Source organism: Camelus bactrianus, chromosome 26, assembly GCF_048773025.1.
Source record: "Camelus bactrianus isolate YW-2024 breed Bactrian camel chromosome 26, ASM4877302v1, whole genome shotgun sequence".
NCBI classification, from domain to species: Eukaryota; Metazoa; Chordata; class Mammalia; order Artiodactyla; family Camelidae; genus Camelus; species Camelus bactrianus.
Window position 1 is genome coordinate 7,639,787 of NC_133564.1, and position 22,834 is coordinate 7,662,620.

The 22,834-nt window shown below is 58.6% G+C and overlaps 1 protein-coding gene and 1 long non-coding RNA gene across 2 annotated transcripts; one reads left to right on the plus strand and one right to left on the minus strand.

Moving 5' to 3' along the window:
• Positions 1 to 7,357: 7,357 nt before the first annotated feature.
• Positions 7,358 to 9,902, minus strand: LOC141575071 (uncharacterized). The gene is made up of 2 exons (XR_012502350.1): positions 9,771 to 9,902; positions 7,358 to 7,969 (listed from the first exon to the last, which is right to left on the minus strand). It is a non-coding gene; the product is annotated as an uncharacterized LOC141575071 (long non-coding RNA).
• A 566-nt stretch (positions 9,903 to 10,468) lies between these two features.
• KBTBD11 (kelch repeat and BTB domain containing 11) lies at positions 10,469 to 16,195 on the plus strand. Its single transcript, XM_010963962.3, has one exon. The coding sequence runs from the start codon at positions 10,476 to 10,478 to the stop codon at positions 12,489 to 12,491; it is 2,016 nt and encodes a 671-aa protein (XP_010962264.2). The 5' UTR covers positions 10,469 to 10,475; the 3' UTR covers positions 12,492 to 16,195.
• The last annotated feature ends 6,639 nt before the right edge of the window (positions 16,196 to 22,834 follow it).

The window sequence follows — 22,834 nt, forward strand, 5'->3', positions numbered from 1 at the left end:
TGCTTGTGAGTCGGCGGTGACCGCTGCACTGCCGTCGGAGGCCCTCAGTGCTGTTTTCTGGGGTGTTGTGGTCGAGGGGCCTCAGAGCTCTGCCGTGGTGTCCGAGCACTGTCACCTCCTGCTCCCACTGCGCTGGCTCCCGGCGGCTGCACACAGCTCGTCCCTCTGACAGTTCCTCCTACGGTCGGCAGAGTGGTCATTTAAAGACACCAGTCTTACTAAGTTGTGCAGCCAATCACTTCCCGCTGCCGTGGGTGCAGTCCACAACATGGGTAACAGGACCCTTGCTCCAGCTGGCATGATTGTTCAGTGATCAGCCCCACAAACTTAGTGGCTGCCGTAGACTGAATGTGTGTGTCCCCCAAATTCACATGTTGAGCCCCCGCCCCAGGTGATGGTATTCGGAGGGGGGCTCTGAGAGGTGCTGAGGTCACGAGGGTGGAGCCTCGTGAGGGCATTAGTGCACTGATAACAGAGATGCAGTTCTGCCACCGGCTGGGAGCATGCAAGCGTTGGGGCCGGACCACCGGGTGTCGCTCTGTCTCTGTGGCCTCCCCATGTGCTCCCTCCAGCCCGGTGTCTGGTGTCCCCTGACCTCTTAGGTGTTGGCACCAGGAGTCCGAGGTGGGGTCCTCAGAGAGGAAGCTGTTATTACCATTTTCAGCGCAGCCTCACCTCAGCATAGTTGTGGGCGCTTAGGATGGAGAGGACTGGCACACGTGACCTCCGGAGGGCCGTCGTCACCCTGAGGAGAGCTCATGGGGCTCTGGACCGAGGGTGCGCCTGCACCATCCGGCCGCTGCTGGGGCCCGAACTGCCCTTCCTGCAGCTCCTGTGTGCGGCCCTCGGCCTGCCCCCCGCCCCCCGTCGTCCTCCCAGCAAGTTCTGCTCGCCCGTCCTCTGTCCGTCTGTCTGCCACACTCTCTTCCTCTGGGGAGCACCTCCAGGGCAGGCCTTCGCACCTGGCGCCTCTGGAGTGCACCTCCCATCTGCATCCTGCACGCGGTCACTGGTCACAGGCTTCGCCTGCCGTACCCCTCGACCAGAAGCCCCAGAAAGGCAGGGGTGCACCCAACCCGTGGGCCATGTCTTGGGGTCTGCGTGGAGCCGGGCACGCACTGTGCTCAGCGGGGTGAGTGGCCCAGTTACTAGGACACTTCAGAACACAGCGCTGGCCCCAGCAGCGGGCATCCCCCCTGGAATGGGAACGGGCTCTCCACGTGCTGTCCACTGGTGTCTCCGGGGCCTGGACGTGAGGCTGCACGCCGTCCAGTCCCGGGGCGAGTGAACCAGTGGAAGGTGAAGTGAAGAGCCGCTCGGCCACGTCATCCTGACTCAAGGCCTGCGTCTCCCGAAGGCTGGTGCTTCCGTGGCCTGAGCGCGGGGACGGCACGGTGAGGGGAGAAGCCTCACCCTCGCTGGTCCTTTGGCCAAAGAGGACGTGTGGCCAGTGTAGGTCAGTGTCACGGGATGGGACGGGACAGGGACGTCACGTGGCCGGTGGTGGAGCCGCTCGCTGCTCCGCGGAGGCGTCCCCTCCGCTGTGTGCTAGCCTGTCCCGCTGCACGAGCCCCTCGCCTGGGCCGACTCCTGCTCTCCCCCCGCGGGGGAGATGGAAGGAGGAAGTCAGGGGAAGCGCTTTTAGCCGTGGAGGTGACCACCTTCGCGTAGAAGTCAAAAGGGAAAGATCACCTTCATTTCTCTTACGTCAGACAGACCGCTTGGTGATTGGTTTTTAGCGCAAATGTTCTTACCATTTATTAAATCGGTGAGACCTTATTAAGGGGTTGATACTTTGAGGGAAAACATTGAGGTGGAAGATACAGGCCCAGTTTATGTCGCAAATGAGGTGAAATTCCCGTGAGAAATTTAAAAATGAACTGTAGGCGACTTCAGGCCCTCGGTCAGCATCCCAGTCTCCACGAGGGCTTTTGATCGGCTGACCTCACAGGGCCTCCCCGTGGCCCAGGGTGCGGGTGGTGGTGGCCTCGGGGCCTTGTCCCCGGCTGTGAACTTGGGGTGCTTGTTGTGGGGCCCCGGGAACTGCGAGGGCGCTCGGCAGCAGCGGGACGAGGGGCTTGGGGGTGGGCGGCATCTGCTCCGTCCTGGGGGTGGCCGTCTCCCAGGGGCACTGGCGGAGGCAGATGTGTCGCGCGCTCGGCTCCAGCCTGGCCCGGGAAACCGCGCCTTCTGCGGTGCCGCGGGATTTGCAGAAACCTTGAAAATGGTCGGATCTTGGACGTGTTCTCAGTGTGTTTTAGGTTTCTGGAGTTGAGGTAGTGCCGTGGTGGGTGAGACGGGTGGGGGTCCTGGGACCTGGAATCTAACTCAGCCTGACACCACTGTGTCCCTGAGCAGGTGGTGAGTCCCGTTCCTGCCCCGACGCCTGGGCTCCACGCCTTTGAAGCCATCAGAGGAGCCGCGTTGTCCTTAAGAGGACCAGGCCCCTTGGACGGGCCCGGCCCTGTGGACCCCACAGAGCTCTTGCTCCCCGGCCTCTTCAGTTTCTAGAACTGGTCAAGCCTGTTTCCACCGCCAGGAGTTTGCTCTCTGTTCTGCCCGCCTCTGTCTGGCTAACTTCTCTCAGAGGAGACTCACCTGATCCCCGAGGAGAAGCCAGGCCCGTTCATCATTATCCTCAGGTCCTGTGGCTCTCACCGTGGTTTGTAATTGCACTGGAATTCACATAAGCGTGGCCTAGATTTGCCTTTGTCACTAGACTGCAAGTCTGGTTCCTGCCACTTTCCGGGACCCAGGGCACTTCCTGGTACACCACAGGCGTTTGGTATACATCCGCCGTAAATGAGCAAAGGACTGGAAATTGTTAATTATTTATCAGCGTTAACCGGACTTTCCCAGACTGAAGAATTGGGCGAGGGGTGGGACTTGTTTAATGCAGAGAGTCTCTCATTTCTGACTCCAGCTTCCCACTGGCAGGACCTGATTTCAGTGGATGCACAAAACAGACTTATTTTAAGAGAGTTAAGTTTACCCAAATATTGCTCAGAATTGGGCCTCAGAGCTAGAACTTTCCGGGCAGTAATGCAATTCCAGTGCCTCTTTCCAGGGTCTCTGATTCTGTGTGTGATCTTAGTGTTTGGCTAAGGCAGTAATTCCTGAACCTGAGCCACAAGCAGAGGCTCATGTTTCTGCTGCAGAATGTTCCCAGCTTGCTTCCCGAAGGCCCTTCCGGAAGCCTAGCGTTTAACTTGGAGTCTCTCCTGCGTGAATGCAGATTTACTCTCAGCCTTTTTCCTTCCAGTTCTTCAAGGTCTGTGATTCTGGTGACCACAGGACCTGTTGCACCTCCGGTGGCGTGTGACACACACGCATCCTGAGCACGCCAGCAGTGCCCTTCGGCCCCCCTGCTGTAAAGTGTGGTGACTCCAGGTGCGTTGTGACATCACCAACTGAGGACCGTCTGGTGGGTCACAAAGCTCTCTCCCTGCGGGTATCCAAGTGCTGGAATTAGAAGCAAAGGTCTACGATCTGAAAACCAGAGCGGATCAGCAGGTCTCTTTAACAGATTTTTGCGACCTGGCTGTCCAGCTTGATTAGTGTCAGTGTGATCTCTGTACGTGGGCTTCATCTTCCCCAAACAGTCTGGAACTTGTAACAGCCAAGGGCATGGGGACACTCGTGATGGCCACCACCCTCGGTCACAGCCCCTGGGAAGCTGGCCGCAGAGTGGGGCGCCCTCCTCAAAGTATGAGCGTTCCACTGAACTTCTGAAACCCGGGGCAGCGGGGGGTGGCCCTGGGCGTTCCTGTGACCAACCAATTTCGTGAACAGATACAAATCGGGCTTTTTTATGGTCTGATGCTCATTTTTTTTGGTCTTTTGAGATGAGTAACTTTGTGTCCTGGGCCGTCAGCTTTTTCTCATCTCTTGAGTCAAGATCGTGGGGAGCCCTCCACCTGCCCTCACGTCCGAGTCGTGCTGGCGCTGGCCGGGGCCCAGCTGCTGGGGGCTCTCATGGGCTGGGAACGGCGTTGTTCTCGGGGGTCGGGTCTCACGGTGCGTGGTTGCGCAGAGTGGGTCTTGTGCTGGTGTAGGCCCTGTGCACGTCTGTTTAATCCCCGCGGTGACCAGTGAGGCGGGTTCTTGTCTATGGTCAGAATCATGTCAGTTTCCGGGGACGGGAACCCCACTTGTGGTCCCTGAAGCCAGAAGCGGAACTTGCCTACCTCCCAACCCCCAGCTGTGGCCTGACTGTCCAGAGAGCGTGGCCTCTCTTTCCATGTCCTGCATTTTTGCTCTGTGTTGGCTTTGCTTTCTTCTCCTGAGGACACGCTTTGCCTCGATTTCAGCTCCCTGACCTACCGGTGGAAACCCTTCTCCAGCACCGACCTGAGGCCACGTCACTGCAGCAGGAGGACCTGCTGGACGGGGCACTGGGAGAGCGGGGCACGGTCCTGGGCTGGACGCGTAAAACCCACAACGCTTTATGGTTATTTATTGTAGCAAATGTAGAGCCCAGGCATAGGTTTATAGCAGATAATAAAGCCCATCGCTAGTCCAACACCCAGAGACAGCCACGGCCCCTTTTAAAGAATGTTGTGGTGCGCTGTGCATCACGTTTCATTGAGAACACCCTAGTGTACGTCGTTCTTTGTGTAGCTGAAGAGCTTGTTTTGGAAGAGTTTCTAACCTGGGTGTCTTCAGACTTGTTTATCTTAGTTTCCCTGGTCAGTGTTCATTCGTTCACCGTCAGTCTAGCCTTTCCCGGTGGCTCTGCAGGACGCATCCCTGTACCGAGGTTGAAACGATTGATGCATTTCCATGAATTCCACATCCTCGTGGAAAAGGATGCCACGTATGCACGTGAGGCTCTAAAATAAGACCTTCTGTGCAAACAGACTGCACAGTAGCTCACCCCGGAAGTGAGGAAGGCAGTGCCAGTCACAGCAGGTCCCTGGGGGCCTGAGCCTGCGGATGAGCAAGAGTTCTGGCTCAGAGGAGGGCAGGGGGCTCTGGGCGGCAGAGGCGCCAGGGTGGAAGTGCACAGGGACACCTATATGGGTTACACACACACACACACACACACACACACACACACACTCTGCATGGGCCTTCCCAGGGTGTGGTGGCCGTCTGTGCTCCTGCTGGAGGATGGAGAGGCGTTCGAGCAGAGTGGAGAGTGGGGTGAGAGATGAGGGTGGCGGAGACAGGGAAACAGATGGCACATGCCTCATTTACCAGCCTAAGGAGTTTGGACTTTGAGAATAGCTGTTACATAAAAGCTTTCTTTAAAAAGGAATTTCTTAGTAATTTTACTTCTCCCAGAAGGTTCACCGCACTGTCATTCCCCTAAATCACGCCCACCAAGGCAGAGCAGTCGGAGCCATCCCCTCCACGATCTTCCCTGCCGCCTCCATCTGCTTTACTCTCAGAACAGGGTGCGGGCAGATGCAGTCACGAGAATTCTGCTCACAGGATGCGCCGGGCAGCCGGCCAGACGTGGGGGCTCTGTGGGCATCCGTCATCCCAGCAGGCGGACGCAGCAGAGCCAGCTGCTTCCCGGTCAAAACTGGTGACGGACAGAAGGACTCCGGGCTTCGGGCCTGGGGCTTCACAGCGTGGCCGCTGGAGCCAGGCCGCGGGGCCCCTTTCTGGGTCCTCCACCTTCTAAGAGCTGGGCTGGTGGGTTGTGTGACGTTGGTGAAGTTCCATCTCATTTCCTCTTTGGAAAAGCAGGGCTAAAACGGCGCGACCCCACAGAAGGGCTGCTGGCGAGGGTCCCGTGTGTCGGTGACCATGGTGCCTGCAGGGCAGACGGAGCAGGTGCGCCTGGCTCGTCACCGCTCGGGCACTCAGGGCACCTTACAGCCCAGTGAGTCCTAGACACGCGCTTCACAAGGAGGAAATTAAAGCTGCAGGATGCGGCCTGGTGGAGTGGGCTCCGGTGAACCTCGCTTTGCCTCCTGAAGGACATCACTTACCCACTTAAGTATTACACACACCAGACCCCCACCCACCCCTGAACCTCACACAGCACACGGCCTAGACCTGGCTTTGGCCGCAGATGGACACCAAGGGTGTGAACTCCCCGACATCAGCACCCGGCTTCTAGCACCAGACAGCAGAGCCCCTGAAGTGGCATTTAGAGTTGTGGGTGTCGCTTCTTCGTGGCAGCTTTGGACCGTATCGTCGCAGGCACGCCGCTCTGATGGTCTTCCTGGGGCTGTCCCGCGGCACAAAAAGTGAACGAGGACCCTGGAGCGAGGTCAGCGGCTGCCCTCCCCAGCCTTGTGTGTGCAGCTCGTTAAATGGTGCCCAGAGAGGAAAGAGCCCTGGAAAGCAGCATTTGCAGGAGCAGCCGAAGCCAGTGAACACATCCTACCACCCGACAAGTGCTGAGGCCCCTGCGAGGGTCCCAGACTCGATGAAGTGCCTCCGCTTTGTGTTTTCTTTGCGAATTAACCCCGGGCTCAGTGGCTGTTCACCGTGTGGGCAGAGGGGTTCTGGTGTGGGGGGGGGGGCTCAGCGGGCAGGGCACGGGGACTCTGGCGTCACAGGCGTGTGGCTGGATACGCGGACGAGACGCTAGACGGGCGAGGACGCTGGGGAGGAATGCCTTACGAGGCGGTGGCAGAGTGCGCATTCCTGAGTCTGCTCATCACTTCAGGAAGAAAGCTGCCTTCATTATTGGAAAGGGAGAGCTCCTTTAGCAACCTCTAGCATTACAATGAGGCGTATTTAATTTTAAATCATCTAATGTCCACATTATGTGTGTACATAGTGTCCACATTAGGACATCAGACTCAATCCTTTTTTTAAAAATTGACATTAATAGTGAAGAAATTCATAGAAGGGGCTTTAGAAAACCCTACTTAGGCACTTACAGTGTCAAGAAGAAATGTGTGCTCTTTGGGGGAAATGCTCCCTAAGTTACATTTAAAGAAAGTGAGTCCCTGTTAAAATTCCCACTGCAGCCGGGAAGGGGCCTGTTAGCACCACTCCGTACCTCCCCCGACGCGGGCCGCCCCGTTACTACGTTACTACGCTGGGCTCAGGTGTTGTCTTCCTCGGTTGTGACAGGCCCCAGAAGCCGGGCCCAGGGGAGCAGCCCTCCCGCCGCCTGGGTCAGGCGCGGAGTCCGGTTATCTCACCACCACCAGGGCGCACCGCGCGCAGAACCCTCCCGGAGCCTCTGGGGGCAGTTCTGATTCCAGGGCCAACCGCAGAGCGGGGCGGACGTCCCTCCGGAAACCGCGGACTGCCGGTCCAAGCAAGTCCGCACCTAACTGTCTCGGCAACGTGGAGGACTGTGACACTGTGGGCTGACTCTTCCCCACCTATCTTAAGGCCAAATCAGAATAATGGGTTATTTGGGGGAGAAAGAAAGATACAGCTATTAATGTCGAGTTCCTTTAACACGTTTGAACAAGGAAATGGCCCGTCTACGTGGTTCCCTCTCTGGGGGAATCTGACCGTCTGTCCTGCAAGGTGGGTGGGGGCCGGGACCTGCTTCTCTGCAGAACCGTCCTTCAGAAAGCGGCACTGCAGGGCGGCCTCCCAGCTCGTGGACCCAGCGTCAGTGACAGATGGCCTTGCCCACCTGACAGCATTCACCCTGGCCGATGTGTGGTGGGCGCGGGCCCCTGACCGGGTCGCTGGGCGCAGAGCCGGCCGTCAGTGTGCGGCCGTCACGGTTGGACTGGGTGGGACTGTGGCTGCGCCGGCTCCACCAGCCTGCTCTGTGGCCCACGCTGGGGGCACCCGGGGGCCGGCGAGAACGGGGCTGTGTTTGTTTCATCATGGAGATGAAGCCTCTGCTTGCTGAAGCGAAGACAAAATACTTAGTCTGCCTGGTTCTCTCAGGCTTTAGGCTGATTCTGTGGCGCTTTTAAAACACAAGTTCCAAACTTAGGCTTTTAAAACATGTCCCATCCTGTGTGTTCCTTTGGGTCTGTGATGACTTCTGTGAAGAGGAGTCTTGTGGGTTGGGCTGGGAAGTTCTGAAACCCTTTTCCAGGCCAAAAAAAGAAAAAAAAAACTAGTTATTTTTCTGAGCTCCAAGGTCTTTTCTACTACACGAGTAAGTGTGAAAAGAAAGAAGCAAATAAGGGGGCCGGTTCTCTGACTTTATTTCAGACATTTAGGTTCATGTGCATATTGGGGTAAGATACGGAAATCTGTCTTAATTTTTATCAAATTTTCCCTTGAGTGACTCAGCTAAAAAAGCGCCTCCGGCATTTTGGGCACACGCCAGAAACTTTGCTTATAAAATCTGTGCAGGTTTCCAGTTGTCATCACACCCCCCGTCGCCGGGGGCCAGCGTTCACTTCCAGCTCACTGGACGCAGCCTCGGCAGGGCCAGGGCACAGCTGAGTAAACACACGAGCCCGGTGTGTCCTGCTGGCGTCCCACGGTCCGTGTCAGCCCACCCCAGCATCCTCCACGCGGCTCCCACGGGTCCCAGACAGTGCCCTGCGCATGCCGAATGTGCCCAGAAGGTTATGGCTAAAGACTTCTGGAAAAGGGAGAGGGAGGGGGGTGGGGGGAGAGAGAGAACTGAGAGTCTTGAGTTTCCACCTCAAAGACTGATTTTTGAGGATACCGGGAAAGCTCTTTCAGTAACAGGAGCAGGAAGACGGGGCCTGGTTCAGGTGTGTATTTACACACGCACACACGCAGACACACTCAGCGCAGAGCGTTTAGAGGGGCCAGGTCAGTATTAAGTGTGATCAGCAGAAATTCAAGAGCAGCTGAGGGGTGGGGGAGGGGGTGGTTAAGTGTCACCTTCCCCACCGCGTCGGAGCGGTGACCCCCTGCACAGTGACGAGAAGCCTGAGCTCTGCGTGGTGCAGTTTTCTGTCTGCAGTCTCTTCTGGAAACCCAGAGCACAATGTGCTTCCTCTCTTTACACGAAGCCCCCCTCCCAGGCCGGGGAGTCTCAGTGAAGGCTTTGCCAATTTAGGGGATATTTTATTGTTTTTTTAAAAACACCTCATCTCCAGGCGCTCACACCTGCCTTCACCGTACCTCCGTGGGCTTTGTTTTTTGGCTGTGTTTCGGTTTGGTCTGGGTGCTGGGCCTTTTCTTTGGCCATGGGTCTGCTATTTGGGGAGTGGCTTCCCTGGGGTTCTGGGAGACGCAATTCCACGGATGAGCAGTTCAGACAGACTTCAGAGTTGGAGCCTCTGAGGCCAACTCCAGAGAAGAGCCCTCAGCACCCTTCTGCAAATATCTGTTGTGACTGAATGTGAGACACTTGACTAGAAATGACTTCAGGAAAACTCACATAATAAAACAAACAAGGTTTCATAGACCAGTCGTGCTTTCTCGCTAAAAGTCCTTAATTTTACATACATGTCTCACCGGGTTGAAAGTAGGAGGTGGTGGAGATCTGACTGCCGTCGAGCTACCAAACTGGCGGTTTCCTGGGGGTCAACCCAGTGTATTTAAGGCTGAATTGGGTTCCCTTTATAGGCCTTCAAACTCAGGAGGAGCTGTTCTTCATACCTAGATACCTAATAATCCGTATGTCTTATTCACTGAGCTCTCCAGCCCTGAAAAGGCAAAGTCCCTGTTCCCACCAAATCTGAATCCTGTCACCTGTAAGTTGTGGAGGGAAGTGTGGTGGGTGCCACGACACCAAATAGCCCTACTGTGAAACGCAAATTCCAACGGCCTCTCTCTCTCTCCTGTAAACAGGACGTGGAAACACCTGACGCCCGACAGAGGAAGTCAGAGCCAGGCTTCTGATGGCTAAACGAGGCGGGCCGGTCCAGCGTGCGCAGTGGCTGTGTTTCCCTAACGCCCACCTGGCCGGTGAATTATGCCCGTCTCCACCGGTGACCGTCGTGGTGGCAGACACACCAGGGGAGCCGCGCACACACGAATTCTCCAGCTGACCATTCATAAACGTTAATCCCGAAGCGAGTCACTCAAAAAAGAAAGCTCCGGAGGAGGGGGGGCGGCTCTCTGTAAAACACGGAGTTAAACTCAGGATTGGAAAGTGTTGACCGCAGCCTGTCTCCGATTCGTTGGTCCTCGGAGGCAGCGATGTGGTGCCATGTGGAGTGATAAACACTGACTCAGGAAGGAAGGGCACGCGGGGCCCTGGTTCCCTACAAGTACCTGGCCGCTCAGTTCTGCGGAGCAGGACCTGCAGATAGAGCGGCGGCTGTGGCTCCAGGGCTGTCCCGCCCACCGACTGAAGCATCACCGCTCGGCGGGGGGCTGAGCCACAAAGACCCTGGCAGGCCGCCGCCCGGCGGTAGCGCAGCTGGGTTCACAAGTTCAGCCGAGAGCGCGCTCGAGTCGATACACCCCTTTCGCTGGAGAGGAGAGTGGGAGGGCGCGAGGGGAGCGGCGTGTGAGCAAAACCGAGCGTGGACACAAGTGAAATCTGATCGCGCGCCAGGAAAAGCGTGCGGAGCCAGAAGCCCCAGAGGGGCGAGCGGCCCGAGTTGGGCGAAGCCATGCGGGGCTGCTGAGCGCGGGCGGCGGCCGGAGAGAGCGCCCCCATGGAGAACCGGGTGGCCCCCTCCTGCGTCCTCTACCCGGGGGACGACCACGGCCGCGGCGCCGAGCCCGGGCGCGCCTTTACGCAGGGAGCGTGCGGCCAGGCCGGGGACCGGGGCGGCGTTCCCGAGGTTCCGGGAGAGGGCAGCCTGCAGCCGCTGGACGCGGCCGCGGGGGAGGGCGCTGCGTCCCCGGCGCAGACACCCTGCAGTCTGAGCGCGTCCCTGTGCTTCAGCTCCGGGGACGACTCCCCGCCGCAGTCTCGCGCCTCCGCAGCGGAGGGCGCAGCGGCCTCCCCGCCCTCGAGTCGCAGCGGCCAGCGGGTGGTGGAGAGGCAGTGGGAGGTCGGCAGCGCGGGCGCCGCGTCCCCTGAGGAGCGCACATCCCCGGAGGAGCCCGAGTTCCCGGAAGAGTCCGTGTCCCCCGAGGAGTGCGCGTCCCCGGAAGAGCCCGCGTCCGCGGGGGAGCGCCCGCCGGCCGAGGAGCCCGCGTCCCCGGAAGAGCCCGGGGACTCCGCGCCCGTGCCCCCCGGCGTCGGGCCGGAGCACGGGGAGCCCGACCTGGTCATCGAGGTGTCGGGCCGCCGGCTCCGGGCGCACAAGGCGGTGTTGGCGGCGCGCAGCGACTACTTCCGCGCGCGCGCGTCGCGGGACGTGCTGCGGGTGCAGGGCGTGGGCTGGGCGGCGCTGCGGCTGCTGCTGGCCTACGCGTACAGCGGGCGCATGGCGGGCGTGCGGCCCGACAACGTGGCTGAGGTGGTGGCCGGCGCGCGCCGCCTGCAGCTGCCCTGCGCCGCGCAGCGCGCCACCGAGGCTGTGGCGCCGCAGCTGAGCCTGGCCAACTGCTACGAGGTGCTGAGCGCGGCCAAGCGGCAGCGGCTGGCGGAGCTGCGCGACGCCGCCTACCGCTTCATGAGCGACCACTACCTGGAGGTGCTGCGCGAGCCCGCCGTGTTCGGGCGCTTGTCCGGCGCCGAGCGCGACCTGCTGCTGCGCCGCCGCCTGCGTGCCGGCCGGGCCCGCCTGCTGGCCGCCGCGCTCGGGCCGGCGGGGGAGCGCGCAGGCAGCCGCCCGCAGAGCCCGTCGGGGGACGCCGAGGGCCGCGGCGACGCCGCCGTCTACTGCTTCCAGGAGGCGGCCGGCGAGTGGCGCGAGCTGACCCGGCTGCCGGAGGGCGCGCCTGCGCGGGGCTGCGGCCTGTGTGTCCTCTACAACTACCTCTTCGTGGCTGGCGGCGTGGGGCCCCCGGGCCCTGACGGCCGTGCGCGGCCCTCGGACCAGGTCTTCTGCTACAACCCGGCCACCGACCAATGGAGCGCCGTGCGGCCGCTGCGCCAGGCTCGCTCGCAGCTGCAGCTGCTGGCCCTGGACGGCCACCTGTACGCCGTGGGTGGCGAGTGCCTGCTCAGTGTGGAGCGCTACGACCCGCGCGCCGACCGCTGGGCCGCCGTGGCCCCGCTTCCCCGGGGCGCCTTCGCCGTGGCGCACGAGGCCACCACCTGCAACGGCGAGATCTACGTGTCGGGGGGCTCGCTCTTCTACCGCCTGCTCAAGTACGACCCGCGGCGCGACGAGTGGCTGGAGTGTCCGTGCAGCAGCAGCCGCGAGCGCTCGGCCGACATGGTGGCCCTGGACGGCTTCATCTACCGCTTCGACCTGTGCGGGGCCCGCGGCGACGCGCCCGCGGCCGGGCCGGCCGGAGGGGTCAGCGTGCTCCGCTACCACTGCCTGGCCAAGCAGTGGGGCCGCTGCGCCTCGCACCTGCGGCCCCCGGGCGCGCCGTCTGGCCTGCAGCCCTTCCGCTGCGCCGCCCTGGACGGCACCATCTACTGCGTGAGCCGCGCGGGCACTTGGCGCTTCGTGCCGCCCGCCGACAGCGAGCCCGGCGGGGACGCGGGCACGGAAGGCAGCTTCGAGCTCCAGTCGCTGCGAGCCCCTCCGGACGCCCGGGGTGTGCTCTTCCCGTTCGTGCTCAACCTGCCCGAGAAGCCCGACAGAGGCGAGGAGGGCTCCGCGTAGGGTGGCCGGGGTCTCCCAGGCGTGTCCCTCTGCGGCCCTGGGACAGGGGAGGCCCCGCGGGCCGAGATCCCAACAGGGAAGCTGGAGTTGGGCCACGGCAGTGGAGGCGGGGAGGGAGAGTTGTGGGGTGGGCGCTGCCCACGGGGTCACTGAAACACATAGACGGTAGAAGCTTGTCGCGGGGCCTTGAAGACCTTTTGCAAAACTGTGTTAAGGTCCGCTTCGCTGATCTGCACTCCTCTCGCTTTGCTTCGCTTAGTGGGGTGGATGGTGTAAGACGAGGGGTGTGTGCAAATACGTACCCTTACAAATAACATACAAAACACCTGAGAAAGAGGAACTAGGATGCAAGATTAAAGCTTCAGGGTACAGTGGGTGGGGCCCGGAGTGTACCGCGGTGGACTGGTTGTACCCAGCATGTATTCGGGGTGTACTGGGGTGTCCCAGGGGCTGCTGGCAGAGTGGCCAGGAGGCCAGGCTTGAGTTCTGTGGGTGCAGTGTGGCTCACTGCAGGATGAGAAGGCGCCAAGGCCCAAGAATTGAGGTCCTAAATTAGGCCAACGTGAACTATATTAGTGGAATCACTGAAAGAGGGTCACATGTCTTTTGGCTTGAGGCTTCAAATTATAACTGGTAAGTAAAGCTCTTAGACGTAACTTCCACGGGTTCAGTATTTTCAAGTTAAAGGGTGGTCGTAGTTATGCTCGCTGAGAGGATAACGACGTGCTGTTATTTGAGTTTTAATCTCTGGTGACTGGACGTTTGCTGCAGAGCATGTCTTCAGGGGGAAGCTGGCAGCAGACGTGGGTGCTGGTCTGTTCCAGAGGGAGCGCCAGGACCACCAGGTGCACTCGGCCGTTTTCACGTTTTAAATGGGCTCAGGGAGAGTAGTGTTCCCCCCAGAGAAGGTTACAATCTTTTCTGTTTGAGAGTTCTAAAGGGAAACCTGCATGCACAGTTTGAACCCACTCCCTATAATGTTCTGAATGTGAATCCTGCGATTCTGATGAGGGAAGTTCCATTTCTGCAAGCATCGTTCTGAGAAAACATGGCAGAGTGCCAAGGAGCAGGTTGACCTATGGGGAAGTAACGTGTATTTAACATGTAGTTTAGCAGGTAAGCTACATTTTCCTAATTGTGAATGCCAAAATATCTTAATAGAGTTAACTTGAAATTAACAGGGCACAAGGACCCACCCCCTCATTTGTTACAGCATTTTACTTTCCAAGTAGGTATGGACAGGGCTTCCTGTTTATTAAGATTTTTACAATACAGTACCCACTCATCAACGGAGGCAAACTGATTTGGATTCTGAGTCCAATCACTTTTTTATTACAGTCAGAAAAGCACACGTGGAACGTGACTGGCGAGTAAGAAGGTGAAGTCACGTGCACCTGACTGGCTGACCCGTGAACCCAGTGACGGGAGTTTAGCTCTGTGCCAGTCCGGGGGTAGATGGGAAGTAGGTTATGCTTTTTAGAGGGTCTGTGGCTAGGAAAGCCGTCTGTTCAGCGTGGTGAGGAAGGACGCCATGGATCACGCCTGTGCTCCAGGACCAGGCGGGACCATTGCAGCCCGAGTGCGTCCTGCTGACTTGTGTGCCTGCCCACGCCTGCTCTTGCCAGGAGACGGTGTCTTCGCAGCTTGGTTCATCATCTTAGGAAAGGAAAACTGGCCTCATATCACCCGACTTCTTTGGCTTCTTTGTAGCAGTCGACTGGAGACATAGTTGGAGAAAAAGAGTTCAGATCCAACAGAAATAAGTGATGTTCTTTTAAAGACATGAGTGTTTCTCGCGGCCGGACATTTTTACTCTGGAATTTCAGCACTTTTGCTAAAACTTCCATGTGAAATGGAAACAGGCTAGTATTGTTGTTCCTTCAGTATCAACCCCATGAAGTATCATCACCGTGATTTCACTTGGGAAATCATTCCTATGATGTTTACTGTTTAGAAACGTGAACGGTGGAAGCGGGCTTCCCTTAAGAGGGTGGGAGTCGTGTTAGACGCCGGTGGACAGCTGAGTGATGGCGAGCCCAGCCGGAGTGCTGTCTGTTACTTTCATCCTTTGGTTGAATGTCTGTATACGCAGAGCACCTCTTCCTCTGGGAGCTGGTCCCGGAACGCCTGGGGTTTGTCAGCCTGAAATACCCGAGGAAGCCTAGAGTGGAGAGGGTGCAGAACCTTAGAGACCGGGTTTCTGATAGTGACATCACCGAGAACAAGCCCTGAGGACCTGGCGTGCCGTGAGAGCCAGATCGCTTTGCTTTCCGGGGGCAGTGCCTGGGGTGTGGGGCCAGGAGGGTGTGCACCAGTTAAACACGTGGAAAAGCCACCCCACCCAAGATCGTTGGTTTGGAGGACTGCTGGGGGGAGGGGCAGGCATGGCCTAGACTGGCCGCAGCTCTGAGGGTCCCAGGAAGCACCTCGTTATGTTCAATGTGAAGCGCTAAGTCTGCTTGCAGCTCTGTGTGGGGAAACAGGGCAGAAATACTCCTGATCTTGGATCAGTGAAGAGTCAGATGAACCTAACACACTGAGGATGGCCATCCATAGTTCTCACGAAATTAAGCAGTGCATGCGCACTGACACATCCGGACCCCGGAAAGAGCAGCGGCATTTTAAGGGGAGAGTGATATTCAGGAAAGCTTCCTCTTGCGGTTAGCTGACCAGCCGTGACTTGGGTATTGTCAGTCGGGGTTCATTCAGAGCCCAAGGGAACAGGGCTAAGATGCCTTCATTTTCTTTCTGTCTTCACTCTTGGTCTTGGGACCCACCCAGCGCCAGCTTGGACTCATGGCTGCGTTTGGAACTTGGTGACTTGACTTCTGAATCTGTGGCCACACCTGTTTCTTTTTCCTTGAAGAGAATGAACGCTGTGGGAATTCGTTGGCTGCTGAGTTAAAACTCCTACCTGGATCAGTTTTGCTGCAAATACTTACAAACACGAGTCACCTGCTCCATTTCTGTTAATTTCTGGTGACCCCTTAGTGATCCTGGTAACCCCTGTTTAACCCGCCGGTCTCTTGGGTAACTTCCTGAGAAAGATTCTCAAACGAGATGTTTTTGGTTCTTTGCCTTTCCCTGAGGTTCAGATGGTCTCAGGACATAGTCTGTGATAACACCTTCCTGGGCTGAATGTAAACAGAACCACTGTTTCGTATTGTCTTGCTTTAGATGCTTTCCTAGCTTCCAAAATGTTTTATTTTGGTGTTAAAAAAAAATCAGAGTTCTGATTTCCCCCTTCCCTCTGCAGTGGCATTATTCCAAGAAGATGGTAGGGTCTGAGGTGGAAGTGCGCACGCGTCCCGGTTGCATCCACATTCCTGTCGGCGGCGCGTTTCTCCAGGCTCTCCCCGTCCAGGAGGGTGCCTGGACCACGTGGCGCCAGCTCTCCGCGCAGCCGCGGGCAGGTGGGCACTGTCTCCGTGCTTGGGGAACTGGTTTGAAATGAAGGGAAATAAAAGGCTTAACGTGTTCTCATGCGAGATGAAAACTCCCCCAAGGCTTCTTAAAGCTCTGCACGGGCCCCGGAGCTGCCGGGGTTAAAGACACGTCACACCCGTTGAGAGACAGCCCAGGCGGCTGACACTGTCTGCGCCACGTGCGGATCAAGGCCCGGCACCTATCCCGTAAAACCGTGTCTGTCTGTCTGTCTGTGCCAAGATGAAATAAATCGCTGGGTGATGCCAGTGCTCCTGAAATGTGTGCAGCTGTGTCTTCTCTCAGGAGCAGAGCACTGGGTGGGGGGTGGGGATCCCCTCCTGGGAGCCAGCTGGTGGGGGGCTTGGAGACTCTGGCTGGACCTGCAGGCGCAGGGTGGGAGCCCCCATCTGTAAATGAGGAGTTTGGAGACTCCTGAGCATCCTTCCAGGTGCCAATGCTAAGGAAGGGGGTCTCCACATACTCGTCAGGTGCGTCTGGACGCCTCTGCCCTCTCCATCCCATCCCCGTCCCCATGGCCAGCAGGTAGCGGCCCCTCTGGCTGCAGTGTCTCCTGGAGAGGCCGTGAGATGTGATGCTGGCCGTGGGCCAGGACGGTTGATGTGGCCACGGCAGGAAACGGGAGTGAGGTGTGGGAGGAAGAAGTTTCCTGCATGCTCACGTCCCGGAGCGGGGTCGGCACACACCTGGTTTGGGTCAGGGCACAGAACAGCCTTTACTGGGGTCCCCGGGAAGGGCAGGCAGTGGGCGAACAGCTGGGCGCTGGCCTCTGTGAATGATCCCGGGGCCGTCGGGGTCTGGGGCCTGCCCTGGGTGGCCAGGCAGGGGAGGTGCTGGCTCACGTGAGGCTGGGTCGGGGGTGGTTCTGTGTCAGAGACGTGCTCGCTGCCCTTTGCTGTCTCTAAGGAAGCCGGGGCCCTGGGAGGGGGGTCTCTCCTGGGTCAGAACACCATCCAACAGAGGAAATAAGGAACGTGGCCCATGCAGCTGGGGACCCCACTGCCCCAGCCCCCAGAGCGGGTTGGAGTCCCTATGGGCATGTCAGGTGAGCATCGGGGCATGTTCACCCGGTTTCCCTGTGTTCCTCTTCCTGAGCGGCCCCTCACTCCACCAAAACCCCAAAGTGCCCTGGAAAGGGGCCCGAGGGGATTTCCTCCTGCCCCCCCGGCCCCCCCCCCGCCAAGTTCAGAGCAAATGGAGAAATGGGCCCAGTGGTCAGACAGACACTGACCAGCACGGGAGGGAGAGGATGTGGGTTTGGGCGGATTGGCCGGGCGGCTTGTGCCCTGGAATCAGCCCACTGTGGCCTTGTCCTCAGTGCATGTGTGACACATATTTAAATTCTGTGTCTGTTGTGGTAGCCTGGCATCTCAAAACCCTCCTGCCTGGGGCGAGACGGCCCCTCCTGTCGGCAAAGGGCCCAGCCAGGGGACGCCTGTGACAGATGCCAACAACCCACCCAGGCCGGGCTCCTGTTGAATACATCGCCACTGAGCAAAGAGCTTAGAAGCCGCAGGTCTTGTGGCTGAACGTCGGTGTCCACAGGGCACTCGACATCCCTTGTCTCCACCAGGCTCTTCGGGCATTTGTGGGGGAGGACTGTTACGGGCCCCAGAGTGACACCCAGCGCGATGAGGTCATTTCAGAGCCATCACCTTTTGCAGAGTATTGACACCCTCCCCTTTCCTACCTCACTCGCCCTTCGCAGGTGCCCCCACAGGGGACAACCTGCCTACAGCAGACCCCAGACACAGGTCCACATTCACAGTGCGGCCGGTACTCCAGCCCAGGTTTAAGTGACCCCAGAGTCGTACACACTGTCCCCCTCTGTGGGTGACCAGGGAAGGGGACTCCTTCTGAGCGCCTTGGAAGTTTCTCCAAATGTGGGCCGGCAGGTGCCACCCCCAACAAACGCACAGCACCTGCTGAGAGCTGGGCTCTGTCCCAGCTGTCAGGCTGCCCAGTGTCCAGGTGGCAGCCCACAGTTCAGCCCCTCGGAGATGAGGGGAAACCCCACCTGCACCCCAAGGAGGTGACGAGCCTCCTTCCCCGGCTGTGACCTGCCCGCCGTCCGCTCCTGCGGTCCAGGGATCAGCGTTCGTTCAGGAGTCAGTCATGAGCGGGGCCTTCGTGTTTGCACCGGCCGAGCAGCAGCAGCGGTGCCCGGGTCAGCACGTCCAGGTGTGGTGTCTGCACAGGCCGGCCAGCAGGTGCGAGAGGCCGGCAGGTGCAGGGGTGGAGGCACCGGGCAATGGGGGCCCTCAGTCCCCTGTGCTTGTGGACGGGGACACTGACTGTGACTCCGCAGGTAAAGGTGGTCCTGCTGCCCAGCCTGGGCGCTGGGCCCAGGGCCCTCTCGCTGATGCAGCGAGGGCTCACAGGGCCCGGGGTGACCTGGGACGCCTATGTGCTGACCGTGGACCAAGCCTCACTCTCCAGAGTCCAGGTTCTCAGACTGATCCTCGGACAGTGGCAGGAACGAACAGAACATGAGGGAACAGTCCCTCGGAGCTGCCCTCCGTCTCAGAGAGACCCAGAGGGGCGCTGCCGCCGCGCCGCCTGCTCCTGCCCGTGGGCTCACTCAGTCGGTCCACAGCCATCTCCATGTCTTCTGGGCACCCGAGCTCTGGGCCGCCCCGGCCGCCCCTCTGTCAGCACCACGGGGCCCGGAGGCGCACAGGACACTGGCCTGGGTCTGGCTCTGTCTTCACTTCATCTGAGCCCCCGGGACCCTGTCCTCCTCTCCAGGCCTGCTCCTGTCTTGCTCCTGCCCTGGGCCCTTCCGAGGCCCTTCCCTCCCCACACCCCGCAGTGGCCTGGAGGCTCGTTCTCGTCTCCACGCATGGCCTGTGCTCCCGGACCCTGCGAGCCCTCGCGGCATCAGCGAGAGGGCCCTGGGCCCAGCGCCCAGGCTGGGCACCCGGACCACAGAGAGTGCCCAGCACGAATCTCACCCTCTGGCCTTTGTCATCACCCGGGGATGGGCCTCTCACTCTCCCACACAGACGCAGACCCTCTGGTGGCCTGCTCGTCCCCGATGGACCCAGACTCCAGCCCAGCTCACAGGGCTCTCCAGTCTGCCTCTGTCAATCTCTGCACACTGTCCCTGCTGTGCCCCCAGCTTCATGCCTTTCCAGGCACTCAGGCTGTCTTGCTGGTCCTCATGTGGGTCATGCGTACATCTGTCCCACGGAGTTTACGGTGTCCACTCTGCCTGGGCCCTCTGTCCCCATGTCCCCTGGCTCCTGTCACCCCCGCTCACTCTCTCTCAGTCCTGCCCTGGAGACAGCCTTCCCACACCACCCTCCCCACTTCACCTTCTCCGTCCCGCCACTGTCTGTCACTCAGCGGCTTTGGTTTTTCTTTTTTTATTTGGAGTATAGTTGGTTTACAATGTTGTGTTAATTTCTGGTGTGCAGCACAGTGATTCAGTTGTACATATATATTCTTTTTTAGATTCTTTTCCGTTATAGGTTGTTACAAGACACTGAATGTAGTTCCCTGTGCTCTACAGTAAGACCTTGTTGTTTATCTATTTTATGTCTAGCAAAGTGTGCCTGCAAACCCCAAACTCCTAATTCATCCCCCACGCCCACACTGGTAGCCATAAATTTGTTTTCTGTCTGTGGGTCTTTTTCTGCTTTGTGAATAAGCTCATTCGTATCATTTTTTGAGACTCCACGTATGAGTGATGTCGTAGGATATTTGTCTTTCTCTGTCGGACTGGCTTCACTTAATGTGGTCACCTCCAGGGCCATCCTTGCAACTGCAAATGGCCTGCTTCATTCTTTCTGTGGCTGAGTGGTGTTCTCCTTGCTTTTCCTGGTGGCTCTTGTTACTGTCTACTTAGGCGACGTCCCTACCGTCACCGTCACCGCCACCGCCATGTCACATCACGTTGTCAGTGTGCTGCTGTCCTGTTACCCGAGGCCTTTGCTGTCACCCGTTTAGATCAGACCTTTGTCTTTAGCACTAATATCCAGTGTGCTGTGTCTTCCTTCTGATTTTCCATTTACGTCGGGCCTTTGTTATCGTTCCCCACTTAGATGTGCCTTTGTGGTTAACGTCCAGCTGTAGCAGGTCTCCTGTTTGCTTGCTCTGGTCTGTCACCCTCCCTGGAAGCCAAGCTCCGTGAAGACACGGGGGGCCTGGTCCCGCCTGCCCCGTGCCCCCAGATTCTCGGTCAGCCTGGGACACGCAGGCACTCAGCTTGCACCTGTAGGTTTTCCGGGACCACGGGCGAGTGCGTGCGTGAGACTCCGCGGGAGAGCCATCTGAGATCCCCCGACCCCGCCAGGCAGAGGGTGTGGCCCCGCCCGGACGGAGGTCAGTACCGCAGCTCCAGGAGTGACACGGCACTTACCTGGCCATTTTATATTTATCTACAGGAATCCACCTTCAGCACAGTCTCTAAAAGGCACGTATGCGAGCAAGTGGGGTCCACACTGTAGTGAACAGTCTTTCTGTCGGGGCGTCTGCCAAACCCAAACTGTCACTCATGTCGCATTTGCTCCTCTCTCTCTCACCACCCGCCCCTCAGTTCTGCAGTCACCTGCCTGTGGGCACAGCGTCCTGACTCTTATAAAGACGTCCCGGGAGCTGCCATTCCTCCCACCAGATCGAGGCTTGGGGATGAGTTTCCTGACCTCTGAAGCCGCTGAAGACAAACACAGTCGGACGTCTGTTAAGGTGGTGACAACAGATTTTATTCTGTTCCCACCCACAGTGGGAAGAGACAAGGGTCACTGGGAGTCATGCAGAGGTGACAGTGACTTGGGGGAGGCTGAGGGATCTGGGACGGGGGAGACCTGTGGACAGGTGCCCAGGGTCAGTCCTGCACGTGTGAAGGGTCCACATATCTGTAGCAGGCGGCTGCCTGAGTTAGGACTGCGCCGTCCCCAGGGCCTGGGAGACCAGCCCTTCCTTCCTGAAGATTCCATCTGAAGGCATGGCTCTCAGGCCCTGGAGAAGGGGGCTCCTGGTGGTGAGAGTTAAATGGGCATCTGAGGCACGGAGGAAGGACTCACCCTTGCCATCCTGCTAAGGTCCCCACCCACAGTGGGAAGAGACAGGGGTCACTGGGAGTCACACAGAAGTGACAGCAACTTGGGGTGTGAGGTCAGGGCCTGTGGTCGGGTGTGGCTGAAACACGGTGACCCCTCCTGGCAGCCTCCACTCTCTGGGGTCTGAGTCTCCCAGGACACAGCCTTATGGGGCTGGCAGCCCTGCTAGAGTTCGGTTGAGGGTCCTGGTGTCCAGGTCTGGACAGAGTCGTCATGTGACCAGAGCCTGAGGTCCTCAGGCAGACAGAGTATCTCAGTCGGGGAAGACACTCAGAGACTCGAGAGACTAAAATCTAAACCCGCTCCTTTTTCTGCAAATTGGATGTTAACCTTTCTAATGCATTCTGAAAACCTTTTCTTCTGTTTCCATGGCATACTCTGGAACCTCTCAAACTTCAGCAGTGTGGTATAAATGGGTTTGCATGCACGAGCCAAGAGAAACAATGTAATGTATCAAAAATACACCTCGTGCCCATCACTGGGTTCAGTGCTGTGTAATCATCGAAACAGATGCAGGCTGCCCGTTGCCCCCGGGGTTTCAGACGACGAGTCCCTTGAGACTGAGGCTGTGAAGGCGCCAAGGCTGACTCCCCCCGCCGCGTTCTGGGAAGCGGGAGGTGGCGCTAGCGTCCCATCCAGCGCAAGGGCTGCCCAGTGCCTGTTGCTGTTTAGAGAGTGTTTAGCTAATAACGTGATGTTGTGATTCAGGTGGTGATTACAGAAGGGCGCGGTCCCTTCGGCTGCTGCCAGTCTGCTTTGCTGGGCTCTGATCGGCAGGACAGCATCACCACGACTGCTGGCGTCCGGGCTGGGCGGAGAGGCTGCCGGTCGGTCACCGGATGTGGTAAACCCTCGGGCTTGTTGTCATACTGTCTTTCCATCAGGGCTCAACTCCCCCGAGGCAGGCAGGTCATAGGCAGCTGGAGCACAGGTCAGACCTCCAGGGCAGCTGGTCCAGGACGAGCACAGAGGTCCAGCGCTCCCGCTGGGCGGGCGTCACCCGGGCTGTTTCCACTGGCTCCTCGCACACGTTTTCTGCTGCTCTGTGTCCCATTTCCTTTTCCTTCAAAGGCGTCCATAACCAACGTCCGTATTTCCCAGGCTGTGTCCTGCACGCAAGGGGCTTTTCTCCACATCTTGCTTGTCGCAGGCCCCTCTGTAAACACCGAGGGCGGGAACACAGCAGAGCAGTGTCTGCGGCCCTCCTTTGTGTGTGTGCTGTGGGAACCGGGCCCCTCGCCGCAGACAAAGCCTCTTTTTGTCCGCTCGCCTCGGGGCTGAATTTCCCACTGTTTCCGCGGCTCCAGCGGGATGGTGTCCAGGAGCAAGCGAGGAAACTCTCGGTGGCCTCTGCTGCTGAGAGGTGACTGCCGCTGAGGAAAGGACATTGATCGGTTGCCTTCTCACGGTTTGTTAGCAGTTAAAGGGGTTTCTCTGACGTTGCGTACTGGGTCCTTTTCAAAGAGGGTCAGGATACGAAGAATTTGTAATGGGGTCAGGGAAGTGGCTCTTTAACTCTTGGCCCTGAAGAGTGGATGAACACTCCCCCCAGCCCCCCGTCTAGTTAGAGATAATTTATTTGGCACAATTCAAATACATCAAACCCAGAGATTTGGATTCTGGAGGGGATGGATAACATAACAGCCTAAGCAGGAGTCGTTTCAACAGTTGTTGAGTTCCGACTCGCTGGAGGAGCAGACGTGAACGAGATGCAGAGCCACAGCCAAGGGGGCGCCCAGCTGCGAGTCCAGCCCAGATGTGATGGCCCCAGACGTGAGGACAGGCCCGTGCTGTGAGCAGGCCCAGCACAGGCTGCTTCCGGGCTGCAGGCACGAC